General features: G+C 38.7%; 1 protein-coding gene across 4 annotated transcripts in view; it reads left to right on the top strand.

Annotated features, from left to right (window-relative positions):
* Positions 1-13,079, top strand: part of LOC121420162 (histone-lysine N-methyltransferase PRDM9-like) — a 14,793-nt gene extending 1,714 nt beyond the window's left edge. For 3 of the 4 annotated variants that reach the window (XM_041614702.1, XM_041614701.1, XM_041614704.1), the window contains exons 2-6: positions 4,574-4,765; positions 5,488-5,687; positions 7,197-7,798; positions 8,153-8,402; positions 11,592-13,079. In XM_041614702.1, coding sequence (XP_041470636.1) covers positions 4,614-4,765; positions 5,488-5,687; positions 7,197-7,798; positions 8,153-8,402; positions 11,592-12,970 — 2,583 coding nt within the window. In that variant the 5' untranslated portion in view covers positions 4,574-4,613 and the 3' untranslated portion in view covers positions 12,971-13,079. Of the gene's footprint in view, positions 1-464; positions 860-4,573; positions 4,766-5,487; positions 5,688-7,196; positions 7,799-8,152; positions 8,403-11,591 lie in introns of those variants that run through there. The other variant, XM_041614703.1, reaches the window with a different exon arrangement.
* Positions 13,080-13,830: the final 751 nt, after the last annotated feature.

Raw genomic sequence — 13,830 nt, 5'->3', positions numbered from 1 at the left:
AAATTAAACAACATATTTTTTGCATTTTAATCATGGGCGGAAATTGGCCCCAAAGGTAGGGGGACGCTGGCATCGGCGGCGAAAGCCAACAATTTTAGGGGGGACCACCACCAAATTATTTTGATAATCAAAAAAATACACCAAAGGTTATCAACCAAAAATTATAGGGGGGACGCAGAAAACTAAATTTGACAAGCAAAAAAAAAAGAAAAGAAAAAAAAAAGGTTATCAAAAAAAAAATTGGGGTGGGGGATCGTCCCCCACCTCAAATTAAGGGCGGGGGGGGTACACTTCCCCCAGCTTTCGCCGCCTATGGATGCTGGCAACTCTGACAAGTTTAAAAAAAAAAGTTTATCCCCAAACTGTTTTTAACCCCAAAAAGTTTGACCAAAAAAGAAAAAAAAATGTATTATTGTTACATGTCCCCCTATTATTTTGGGTAGGGGGACGTGTCCCCCTGGGATTTCCACCCATGATTTTAATTTTAGAAAAGTCAACATTGATATTCCACTGTCAAAAGCAAATCCAGTTTCCAAATGAAACGATAATCAACCACCTCGACTCTTGACTTGAGTCACATAACCTTGGGATGATAAAATCTTTCTGTGACAAATGTATGTATTAAAATCAATATCAGAATAATTATCTACGGTATAATGACAGAGATTTCCCCAAAAAGGCACATTATCATCAAGTAAGCAATTTAAGATCTAGTTCAATCCAGCATGAACGACTCACTATCGACCCCTCCCAAACCCTCCCAACCGCAGGTGCATTGGGCAGCTCGACTGCCGAGAGACCGGCTGTGACAAGGGTAGCTGGCATCTCTTGTATATCTGGACTGCGCAATGTCAGAATGGTATGATTTTGGATTTTTTATGTTAATATATTTAAAATCAATTCTTCTACCTAATCGGAACGTTCTTTTACTTACCATAAAAAAATTTCGAATATTTACGCGTCCAAAAATTTGATGAACTTTCAAGCTCCGATATCCACACTTTACAGGCGAGTATCCACATTGAAACTTATATGTACAGAAAGTGCACATCTTCAACTGTCTGTTAAAAGGCACGAGATTGCATCTACTATGTGCGCATGCGCATTAAACCCCATTTTCGATGAGCCGCCCAGACAGAGGCGATGCCACTAGCAGCAAAACCCGTGCGAAAACTGTGCCACCAAAACCAGCGCTTGCGATGCCCCGTATTCGCACATACCTATTTGTTAATGTCTGCAAGCTGCACACCTGGGGCCGTTTCTCAACACCGTCAGTCATTTTTCTTGACTAAATCCGAGATAGTGAGCTACCGTACTTGTCGTTGTCCGCTAATCGTTTCACGAAGCCCTCTAGGCTCTTTACCAAGATCGGGTACAACAACCTCACTAAATATTTATGACACCTCCGAACCAGTCATAACTTCTTTCTTATTCATTTATTGACGTAGTGGCATCACGTGGGTAGACTATGACATGCAAAAGTGCCTTAAAATTGTAAAATTATAATCTTACGTAATCAATCATAGAGATTAAAATTGCATCACAAAACGAGTGGAATAATGCATTCAATGATAATTGTAATACAAAGAAAATATTTAAAAAACTGTTGGTAAATGCCACAAAACTATTCATTTTGAAAAAGTAAAATGATTTAATCGATAAGATTCTACCACGTCAGGCCATCCATAACTGAACTCGTATTTGTTGTTTTCAGACCCCTATTAACAACAGTTGGATAAATTCTAATTTCTAGAAGACTATATCTGTAATTTATGCATTTAATTTGTCAAATATTGTATGTTTCGGTATCAGTGAATAAAAATGTTTCGTTAAACTCTATTTTGATGACGTTTGGAATCGTAAAAGACTGTATAATTATCATAATTTTACACATCAGAAAACCGTTATGGTTTACTTTCGTAAACTATTCAGATTGGATATCCCGGGGGTACCCATCTCAACGTCCACAAGTGATTTTTTAGTCATAAAATGAATTATTCATAATTTCATTTTCTCTGCAATTGAATGCTCCAGTTTTCATGGCCTAAATATGTATGATGCATAATTCACCTGGTGCTATTATTTTGAAAAGATTTATTTCCCAATTCATCGCAACATTTGCAATTTTGTCATAATTTTTCTTTTTGAATATTATGTTATTTTGTGACTAAGGCTACGTCTCGTCTGCTCTTTTTACTGATAGTATCGATATCAAGGTATTCTAGTTCGGAAGCCTTTCGAGAAACAGGTTTAGTAAGATTGGAACTAACTCCTTGGTTGGTGGATAAAGATATGACTGTTAAACTTGTCCAGGTGTTGAGAAACGGCCCCCTGACTGTTTAATTCAATAACTCAAGAAACATGAATTTCTTTTTATTTCACACGGAATGAGAATTACAGTTGATTTGACTACATGTATCTATTAATCATGTAATTATATTGTGGTATGGTTACTGGTAGCAGAGCTGCAGAGTAGGCACAAGTTCAGTCGCGTGAGCGATCGTGCGGACAGATCAGCTGGACGTAGTCAATTTTTGTATTGCAGTGAATGGCGAGCGCATGTCTAAACACACACAGTGTTCGCTCCGCTCGTCGATTCGGCCGAGTGCGCTGCTGGAGTTGCATTCGGAATTGCAAAAAAAAAGTCTTTTCCTTTATTCCTCTGATTTTGATTGGTCAAAGATTTTCATGGTTGCTTCGTACATCTTTGCCTTCGGCAAATATCGGAAATAGACAATGTGCACAGAGTTTAACTTACCAGTATAGGCGCACGGCCAATAAATACGGGAGACTCTTTCCAATATGGGAGACAATCTCCCATATTGGAGACTTGCTTTGTAAAAGAACAAAAGAAACAACACCAACAATACAAAAGCATAATTTTTCCACCCAAAATTTGGTCTCTTGCAAGACTACTGAGGTCAGAAGCCCATTTGTTTTGTGTGTGGATGACAACAAAAATCCTTTTCAAATCAAAAGTAGACGGTGAAAAGGGGTAATTTTTCGTGAGGAATCTGCTTATCACAAATTTTTATTTGCCAACCTAATCCTTTTGCAACAAATGTAAACAAAGGAAATTGGTCTCCAATTCAGCGGCTGTCGCACGCACTGACTTTTTGCACGCGCTATGTGGAACAAAGCGTGGGGATTGTTGAATCATAGCTGTAAAACATGGCGATACATTAGAAGCTTTTATGAGTTTTTAAAATGGAATTTGAAAATAAGCGCTGCAATTCATAATAAACAAAAATATACAACAAACCTTGCCAATTTTTTGTGAAAAGATATTTTAGATCATTACAAAAATTGTTGAAAAGTTTAATACATGTACGTCCTATTTTGGGCCAGAAAGTCTCATTCTTACATCGATCTTTGTACATATTGGATGAAAGTATGATCCACAAAATGGCTGAGTCTATTGGAATACTGTACAGTCCTATACTGTGTAAAAGAACACATTTTTCTCATTTGTTTGTTGTTAGAAATAATCAACATTTCACCATAATTCGATGCCAAATAATTTATGACATATTTAATTTTTCTTAATTTCACAAAATGTTAAAATATTTTCTTGTCCTATTACAATGAATGTGAAACAAAGTAGACATATACCTCCCTCAACATGTGGATTTATCATTGCTGTAACCTATTTTGATTCAGTTAAGAGCTAAATGTAGAAATTCATTACAAGAGTATTAATCAACATGTTAAGTCATCAACTCTCATTTGCTCATCACTACCATGTGCATTGTATATCTTTTTGTGAAAAATTATTATAGGAGAATGAACCCTTTGGAACAAGATAGCTTGTGTGGAAACAGAAAAATCAAAGAAACAGATCAACGAAAGTTTGAGAAAAATCGGACAAATAATGAGAAAGTTATGAGCATTTGAATATTGCTATCACTAATGCTATGGAGATCCTCAAATTAGCAATGCGACAAAGATGTGTGATGTCACTTGTGAACCACTCTCCCCATTACTTTAGTATATATTTCACTTAAACTGCCTCTTTTATCATATCTATCAGTAGATCATGTATTCTTTCTATAGGAGGGCAGGTAATACAGATTTTTAAAGAATACATTATGGATAAAGAGTTTGTATCGCCATTAGAAAAAGAAAAAAAGAGACATTTTGGGGGTATTTTATAGTCCATCAAAGGGAAAGTTGTTCACATGTGACTTCACACATCCTTGTCGCATTGCCAATGAGAGGATCTCCATAGCATTAGTGATTGCAATATTCAAATGCTCATAACTTTCTCTTTATTTGTCCGATTTTTCTCAAACTTTCTTTATTCTTCTTCTTTGATTTTTCTGTTTCGACACAAGCCTACTTGTTCCAAAGGTTTCATTTCCCTTTAATGTTGCACCTTTCTTATTTACATCAGAATTTATATTTTTATAGAATTTTCTGCATTATTTTTTTCCCTCTCTTTTCATTCAAATTAAATCTTTGTTAACAGGGTAGATTTTTTTTAATCTGAATGGTCCTTCAATACTTGTATAGAACTTTGATTTCAATTATTTTCATAGATGTAACCCTCTATCATTTCTTTTCTCTTCATCAGAAATATATGCCTCAAACCATCCAGAAAGTTTGTTGGTGCCATGGATGACAATTACATTCATGAACGACAGGAGACGAGCACAAACCAAGAAAGCACCCAAGGGCAGCCTCATATTCAACCTCCCCTACATTATCACCAGCAGTATCCTCCACCAGCACACCATGCTATACAGACTGGGTACCATGGACTCAGGTTAGTATATACATTACTGTCACCAGCAGTACCCTCCAACACACCATGCTATACAGACAGGGTACCATGGACTCAGGTTAGTATATAAGTTACTGTCACCAGCAGTACCCTCCAACACACCATGCTATAAAGAGAGGGTACCATGGACTCAGGTTAGTATATACATTACTGTCACCAGCAGTACCCTCCAACACACCATGCTATACAGAGAGGGTACCATGGACTCAGGTTAGTAAATAAGTTACTGTCACCAGCAGTACCCTCCAACACACCATGCTATACAGACAGGGTACCATGCACTCAGGTTAGTAAATAAGTTACTGTCACCAGCAGTACCCTCCAACACACCGTGCTATAAAGAGAGGGTACCATGGACTCGGGTTAGTATATACATTACTGTCACCAGCAGTACCCTCCAACACACTATGCTATACAGAGAGGGTACCATGGACTCAGGTTAGTACATTATTGTCACCAGCAGTACCCTCCAACACACCATGCTATACAGAGAGTGTACCATGGACTCAGGTTAGTTGACTACTCGGAACGTTGAGTCAGTGCTTGTTTTAATGCAAGCATGTTGTATGTAAACAGCGTTCAAGCCTCTCGATTTCGAAAAACAGGAATTTTACAATTCTGGACAAACAAAGTGCTCCTCCACCAATGTGTTGACTGGTTCACTTGGGGTATTTCAACTTGGGTCATTTTCTCTCTAACTTCAGATTTGCATCGGACATCAACTCCATGCAGACTTCAGTCTCTGATGCAGGTACTGCCCCAGGACAGGTACCCATTCCCACAGGGGTGCACCCTCCTAGATTACCCATCACGTCAGGGTCTACCAGCATCACCAACAGGGAGAGCCACGGCCAGAAGGGACACTTCTATGATCACGTCCTAGGCCTCGCAGCTGCTATGCAAGGTAATGGCTTGGGGCATGTTTTCACAATTCCTTTATCTCGTTGCCTTCTGGAATCGGTGTTCAAAGCCTACATGTACCACAAAATCTGGGGCATTGGGCAGTCATGGGGTTCAGTTTGACATCCCAGGTGGGTGTTTCATAAAGCTGCTCTTAAGTTAACAGCGACTGTAAGAACGACTAGTGATAATTTCTTACGCGCCAAACAATCACCAATTAACATTAATGGTAGATATCATTTACCACAAGAAAGGATCACCAGTCTTCTTAAAGTCACTGTTAACTTTAGAAACATCTTTATGAAACGGGCTCCAGATGGGTGTTTCATAAAGCTGTTTGTAAACTTGCGCATGACTTTACATACGACTGGAACATGTTCTTAGATGCTACATGGAAGTCAGTTACATAGGGTTATATCATACACTAGGGTCACTGGTCGTGCGTAAAGTCATTCGTAAATTATGGACAGCTTTTTTGTTAGAGAGTACAGGATTTCAGAATAGATTTGTGAATGTTTCAAGGAAAGGGGCCCAGTCCTTCACAAATCTCTCCCATTAGCAAGCACTTTTTACATTCTGTTCTTTATCTTGAGAAAAATTCTCTGTTCCCATTCATTCATCATTTGAGAAGTGGTCAATGGGAAATGGACTCAAAACAAACGCATGTTATGACTGGTCCACCATCTGATTTCGGTAAAAAATATTTCATGTTGCTTATTTTTCTGAAAATGCGATTGAAAAGTATCTATTTATTTGAGGTTTAATATAACTGCAAGAATACTAACAATTTTTGTCTTACCTGAACGAAGTGCGGTAGAGACCGGGTGATCAAGTTTCCTGTTGGTCTGTTATAAAAATGTTGAAGTTTTTGATCAACCCGCTCCAATTTCTTTACTTCTGCACCAATTAAGTTTACACTTGGTACATGATCCTAGGGTAATACAACTTGTGTGTCCATGAGGATGATGGGGTCAAGAGGTTGTCAACATGCTCTCATTTCTTTATTTCTGCTTCAGTTATGATCACATTTGGTACTAATGATCCTTGGGTAATACCACATGTGTTCATAAGGATGATAAGTTCAAAGGTCATGTAGCGGTCAAAAGATCACTTTGCAAATTGTATTGATCTCAAAATCATGCGAGACTCATGGTTAGTGAACCACCTTGTGGATGAAAGCAAGCCTCTTTGTTTTATGAAAGCAAGCCTTTTTTTTAAAGTAAACGCCAAATATACGAACAATACGATAGTTATGTAATTCTGACTAGATATTTAATTAGCTTTTATTCTGATAAGGATGGTAGCACATTCACAGATTTGAATGTTAGTATTTGTACGATGATACAGAACTTAACGCTATAAGATGTTCCATGTCTCAATATTCACTTCAAATTTTACTACGTTTTATTCCCAAATCAAGTCGCAGGCCAATCGTAATGTGTGTGGTAGTCTTTAGTCATTCAAGGGAACCTTAGCAGTAGAATCATATTTCACTTTTATTCTCTCTTTCCAGTGAACTCTGCACCACTTCACTATAGACCAGATCTTTCCAGTGGCGCTATACAACTCCAGCAGGTTCCGACTTCGCTGCCAGCCACAGTTGCAACTCCACCACCTCTTCAACCTGCTCCAACTCTCAACTCCTCGCATGATCCCAGCTACCTTATCGAAGACCTCTCCAACTCAACACACAGCAATGTTTCCGCACCCCACTCAGTTCATGCAACTCTTTCTTGCCCCAATCCTTCTGGGAACACTGTTAATACTGTGCCTCCAACAACTCTGTCAGACAAAAAGAAGAAGAGTCCTAAACCCAGAGCAAAGAGGGCTAGTCTTCCGCAGCCAGTTGTTCAGTTTCAGCCTCAGAGAGTGCAAAATGTCACCAAGTGCTGCCAGACGGAACCTATGTTTGAGGACATCTGGAAACTTGAGAGTACAAGGGCAGAGCCATCTAGTCTTCCATCGAGTCTGGAATTCATCCAAGCGGCGGGTGAGGAGAGTAAGATAGTGGGTGTGAACTCTACAAAAGACTTGGAAGAAGGAGAAACGTTTGGGCCGTACACTGGAGAGTTTGTGAAAGAAGGTTTAGGCTGTTACAACCCATCAACATGGGAGGTAAGTCCTATATTTAAAAGAGTGGATTTCCTATAACCCTGACAAAGCAATATACTTCATGTCAACATGTAGATGCTTGTTAACAAGTAGAATTTTAATTTACAAGGATTTGATTTGAACTTTAACTGATGGGAATCAAAACTTTGAGGATTTGATTTACCATCTTGAAGCATCTTCCAGTCATGTGTAAAGTCACATCTAGAGCCAAGTCATGTTGGAAATATTTCACTTTGGATTCCGATAAGTGTCTTACAATTCAGCCGGCAGCAGGAAACTAGTGTTCTAATAGATGAATATATGCATTGGTTTCTTGTCTTCAGAAGTAGCTGTATCAGTATTTTTATTTTCTTTCAGGTATGTGTACGAGGCAGAGTGTGGTTTTATCTTGACGGATCCACAGACCCTGATAATTGGATGCACCATGTCCAGTATGCCAGGAGCAGCAAGGAACAGAACATGGAAGCCTTCCAGTCATATGGGGATATCTACTTCCGTATCACCAAACCTATCAAGTCGGGAACAGAGCTTAGAGTCTTCTATAGTCCAGAGTACAGGAAGAGGGTTGGATTCAAGACCAGTCTAGATGAACTTCATGTGGACCAAGGTAAATAGACCTGCCATTTTGCCAGATGTTTGACAGATTGTTGTCCCAACTTCAGAGAAAAGGAGAGAGAAATTTTACTCTTTGTCAGCTGGCCTTCACCGCAAGCAATCAGCAATTACTTGAAATAAAAATTCACCTGAGAACTGCTTTTGGTATTAAGGTGTTTTTTAGGGTAGGAAGACAGTTTAACCCTAATTCTCCCGGGGGGGGCCATAATGGCCCCCCCCCCTCAACAATTTTCGCGATATATCTGCTGCGCGAAATTTTTTCACCTCGCAGCTCACTGACTTTTTACATTCAAGTCTCGCGCAAATTTTGAGACCAAATTTGTGACGCCCGGGTACGCGGTTACAACATTACGCAACATTATGCAAGTGCATGTCAGACCCAAAATTGCTCATAAACGTGATTTCATGTACAAATCCAATGCAAATTGCGTATTTTGCCAAAATTCATAAATGTATCATTATTTCTACTTTTACTGATTAAACTTAATTAATTTTGCCTTGTTTATGATCAGAATTATGTCTGGAACAATTTCCATTGAAAAAACAATAAAAAACAAAAAGTAAAAAAACAAAGAAATACATAAGAAATTCATAAAACAATAAAATACATAAGAAATTTATTTCCAAACCAAAGTTTTTGTCTCACCTGCGAAGCAAAGTGAGACTATAGGCGCCGCTTTTCCGACGGCGACGGCGACGGCGGCGGCGGCGGCGTCAACATCAAATCTTAACCTGAGGTTAAGTTTTTGAAATGATGTCATAACTTAGAAAGTATATGGACCTAGTTAATAAAACTTGGCCATAAGGTTAATCAAGTATTACTGAACATCCTATCAGAGTTTCATGTCACATGACCAAGGTCAAAGGTCATTTAGGGTCAATGAACTTAGACCATGTTGGAGGAATCAACATCGAAATCTTAACCTGAGGTTAAGTTTTTGAAATGTCATCATAACTTAGAAAATATATGGACCTAGTTCATGAAACTTGGACATAAGGTTAATCAAGTATCACTGAACATCCTGCATGAGTTTCATGTCACATGACCAAGGTCAAAGGTCATTTAGGGTCAATGAACTTTGGCCGAATTGGGGATATCTGTTGAATTCCCATCATAACTTTGAAAGTTTATGGATCTGATTCATGAAACTTGGACATAATAGTAATCAAGCATCACTGAAAATTTTGTGCAAGTTTCAGGTCTCATGATTAAGGTCAAAGGTCATTTCGGGTCAATGAACTTTGGCCGAATCGGGGGTATCTGTTGAATTACCATCATAACTTTGAAAGTTTATGGATCTGATTCATGAAACTTGTACATAAGAGTAATCAAGTATCACTGAACATCCTGTGCGCGTTTCAGGTCACATGACCAAGGTCAAAGGTCAATGAACTTTGGCCGAATTGGGTGTATCTGTTGAATTACCATCATAACTTTGAAAGTTTATGGATCTGATTCATGAAACTTGTACATAAGAGTAATCAAGTATCACTGAACATCCTGTTCGAGTTTCAGGTCACATGATCAAGGTCAAAGGTCATGTAAGGTCAATGAACTTTGGCCATGTTGGGGTTTTTTGTTGAATAACCATCATATCTCTGTAAGTTTATTGGTCTAGTTCATAAAAAAGGGAAATAAGAGTAACCATGTATCACTGAACATCTTGTGCAAGTTAGAGTAGTATTCAAAGTGAGCACTGCTGCTATGTTGAACCGCGTGATGCAGGTGAGACGGCCAGAGGCATTCCACTTGTTTTGAATTACCATTGTTAAGAATGCTACAAAGAAAATTTTTACCAAAAATTAGCATTCTAGGAGCTTTATTTAGTGAATTAGAGCAAAAAGTATGATTTATGCATAAATTAGCATAATTAATTCATATAAAATAAAATGTCATTATTTTGGAAAATTTTACCATACAGCCTTGTAGATTACATCGCACACTACCAGCGTGCAAATTTTTGCGTCGCTCGCGCGATCGGCGGCCGAGATCTTAAGGGGGGGCCATAATGGCCCCCCCCCCGGAATGACAAGAATCAAAATACCCCAGGAGATTTAGGGTGTTACGATACTACAACAAATAACAATCAAGATTAATTTAAATTTCCCTTTTTTTATTACAGGAAATAATTATACATTTTAAATAAAACAAATAATGATCTTACATAAATCTCTTGAAGTGTCTGATGTACAATCCAGGGTTATAGTTCACTGTTATAGTCCAATATATATTCCAGGTAGGCTGGGAAGATTCCTTATTGATGATGGCGATGATGAAACTGATGTTGAAGTCCGATGAATAATAAAAGTCACTGTAACGAGTTGAAATGTCCGTGAAGACGATGTTGATGATGATTAACAGTCAATTTCAGCAATCCATGGGTTGAAGCGTGTTCATTGAACAGGTTGATGATGTTGATGATCTCGATGAGAACTGATAATTTCTCTCTCAAGATAACTGCAAACAGTTCATTGATGGTGGGCAAATAATTCCACACAATATAGATATTCCAGGTGGAAATAAACTGCTCTGATCTGGTGAAGTGATCTCATATGATGTGATGTGATCTCCTGCTCTCATATGATGTGATGATATCCTTAAAGAAACTGCAGCTTTTATATACCCATTACAGCTATCCTTCTAGATTTCACTATAATGGAAAGTTCTAGCATTGCCTTCCAAAAGAATGTTCTTCCTCTTTCAGGAGCCTTCTTCATTTCTAAAACATTCTTGAATGACCTCATTGAAATCAAGAGTGTCAATAACATAGCTAAGCCTATTGTTCCTAATCTCTATTCAGAAATAACAATACAACTCCTTGGCCTTTTAAATAGGCAAGGCCTGCATAATAAAAAGACATCTGGAACGTTCTTACAAACATGCTGTGGAATGTACTTGATCATTCTAGGCTATTTTTAAAGAGGAAATAACTAATAGATTAATGTAACTGCTTTTTACAATTCCTCTACAATTATTCTTATATCTTTAACAAGGGTTAAGTGGGCACCCAATGTAATTCCTTTAATTACCTTGGGTTAAAATAAGCTCTGAATGAAGTACCACCAACCAAGTGTCTCTAAATATTCCCTTCATAACCTATAAATTTGAAATGCTTGCTGTTTTTACTATTCTTATGACATAACTATCTTGTCCTTTACCCATCCTTGTATACCCACACAGACAACAAGATGTTCCAATGTCAAGACTGTAAACACCGTTACAACAACCCAAAGAGCCTTATGAGACATCTGAAATTTGAGCATGACAAAGAGAACCAACGCAGTACAAACAACTCAAAGGTCGATTTTCAGTCTGAAAACTCCACCCCAACAAAGCTCGAGTTCATCACTTCTTTGTTGACGAAACGTGCCAAGACTACGACTGGAGCTGCAGAAAAAGCTGTCCCCAAAGGAACACCAAAGAAAAATGCGAAAGAAGAGAAAGGCAAGAAATACATGCAAGTAAAGTTTGTTCCATTGAAGAACTCTGATGACAATGAGGCCAAAGGAAGTAGGAAAAGGAAGAGGAGGTTCACGTGTAAGAGATGCGGGAAGCTGTTTTCATCAGGAGGACGCCTCCGACAACATGAAAGGTTTCACGAAGAGGCCAAAGACACCAAGCCTGTGTGTAAGATCTGTGGATTGGAGTGTAAACACCAAAGAGCACTCAAGCAGCATATGCCTTCGCATGATTCATCTTCATTCCAGTGTCCAAATTGCGACAGGTTCTTCAATCAAAAGAACCTCTTTGCCTACCACCTGCGGCGGGTGCATAAGATCTATATTATGCCAGACAAAGGTCGTAGAATGGAAAAGTTTGAAAGGTATGTTGGACCTGAAGAGGAATCAGAGGAACCTGAAGAGCCTTTCCATCCAGATCTACCGAAGGACATGCTTGGAAAGCAAATACTGATAACCAGTAAGAATCCAAAGGTTTTCAAATGTAAGTACTGCCCAAAGAGATTTTCAACCAACAAGAACGTGATCAGGCACGAAGATACTGTGCATACAAACAATGGTCAATACAAGTGTGAGTACTGTCCCGCTACATACACAAGAATGGCCGCACTCTTGTTGCACAGGCAAAAGCACACGATGGATCGCCCCTTCAAGTGCGAGGAGTGCCCACGGTCCTTCTCTTCAGAGAGCGCCCTCAAGAACCACCTTCCAGAACACCGCGGTGAACGACCCTACATCTGTGACGTCTGCGGCAAGGGCTTTGGCACAAGGAAGAACATGACTTGCCATAAGAGACGTGTCCACATGGCTCCAACCACAGTCTTTAACTGTAGCTTTTGTGAGAAGACATTCAAGCACAAGACGGCACTGTCGCAACATGAGCAACGCCATAAGGGAATCCGGCCCCACGTTTGTTTAACCTGTGGACGTGCCTTTGGAACGAAATTCACTCTGCAATCTCACATGCGCATCCACACAGGTGAAAAGCCGTTTGAATGTCGAGTGTGTCATCAGAAGTTTGCCCTGAATCATCATCTTGCCAGACACATGACGCGTCATCAGAAGGCGTTGGCTGGATCTTCAGAGGAAGACTTGGTTTAGAGGTTTGGGTGAATGAAACAAGGTCTAATGGACTACATGTAAATAGTAATAGTACCATTTATTAGGCATTCAAGAGCTAAACAATGTATTATTTGATATTTATGTAGATGCACACATGATCGGATTTTCTCGATAGCATCATTAGTAAGAGGGCCCTCACATTACCAGGAACGTAAATTTATCTCAAAAAGTCAAATTTTCGAGTTCGACCGTTTTACCATCTGACCGCCGCATAGGCAGTATTTAGTCAAAGGAGACTGCTGGTCCACATCAAAATGTATACTACTGAAGCACCACACATATTTAGTCATGTCAAAATATCAAAATCTCGCCTTATCAGTGGGATTCTTGCTGAAAGGCACTGTGCAGACTTTTGTTTTCAGGTGCCTGAAAGTGCTCATCATTTCCATTATCTTGCCCTTACACCTCTTCTATTCTTGCTGATAAGCTACTTGATTGATTCCATTAAAGTCATATCATGATCATTCTGGAATCCCCATTTTCACTTGACGATGCTAAAAAATTCATTTTGTGGTTCATCTCATTTCTTTTCTTGCTAAGAATTGATAAAATGAATGTTGGTCTGAGATTGTCTTGTGTATTTATTAGAATAATGAAATAATCGTCCTTTCATTCAAACAAAATCATGTGTTGTATTCACTTTAAGACTTTAGCATTATACTTATTTTGTAGTTTTCCTTTGATTTAAATATGCAATTCCTAACTAGCCACTTAGACTAAAGGTACGGCTGCATGTAACAGCAGGATTCCTGCTTGTATGTTTTTATAGATAATCCTCACATTTCATCATGGCGAATATTGTATATTGACTTGTCAAGATTTCTTATTTATTCCATATG

Source organism: Lytechinus variegatus, chromosome 8 (genome assembly GCF_018143015.1).
Source record: "Lytechinus variegatus isolate NC3 chromosome 8, Lvar_3.0, whole genome shotgun sequence".
Taxonomy (NCBI): domain Eukaryota; kingdom Metazoa; phylum Echinodermata; class Echinoidea; order Temnopleuroida; family Toxopneustidae; genus Lytechinus; species Lytechinus variegatus.
The sequence above is the reverse complement of the archived record's forward strand: the minus strand, read 5'-3'. Positions and strand labels throughout refer to the sequence as shown.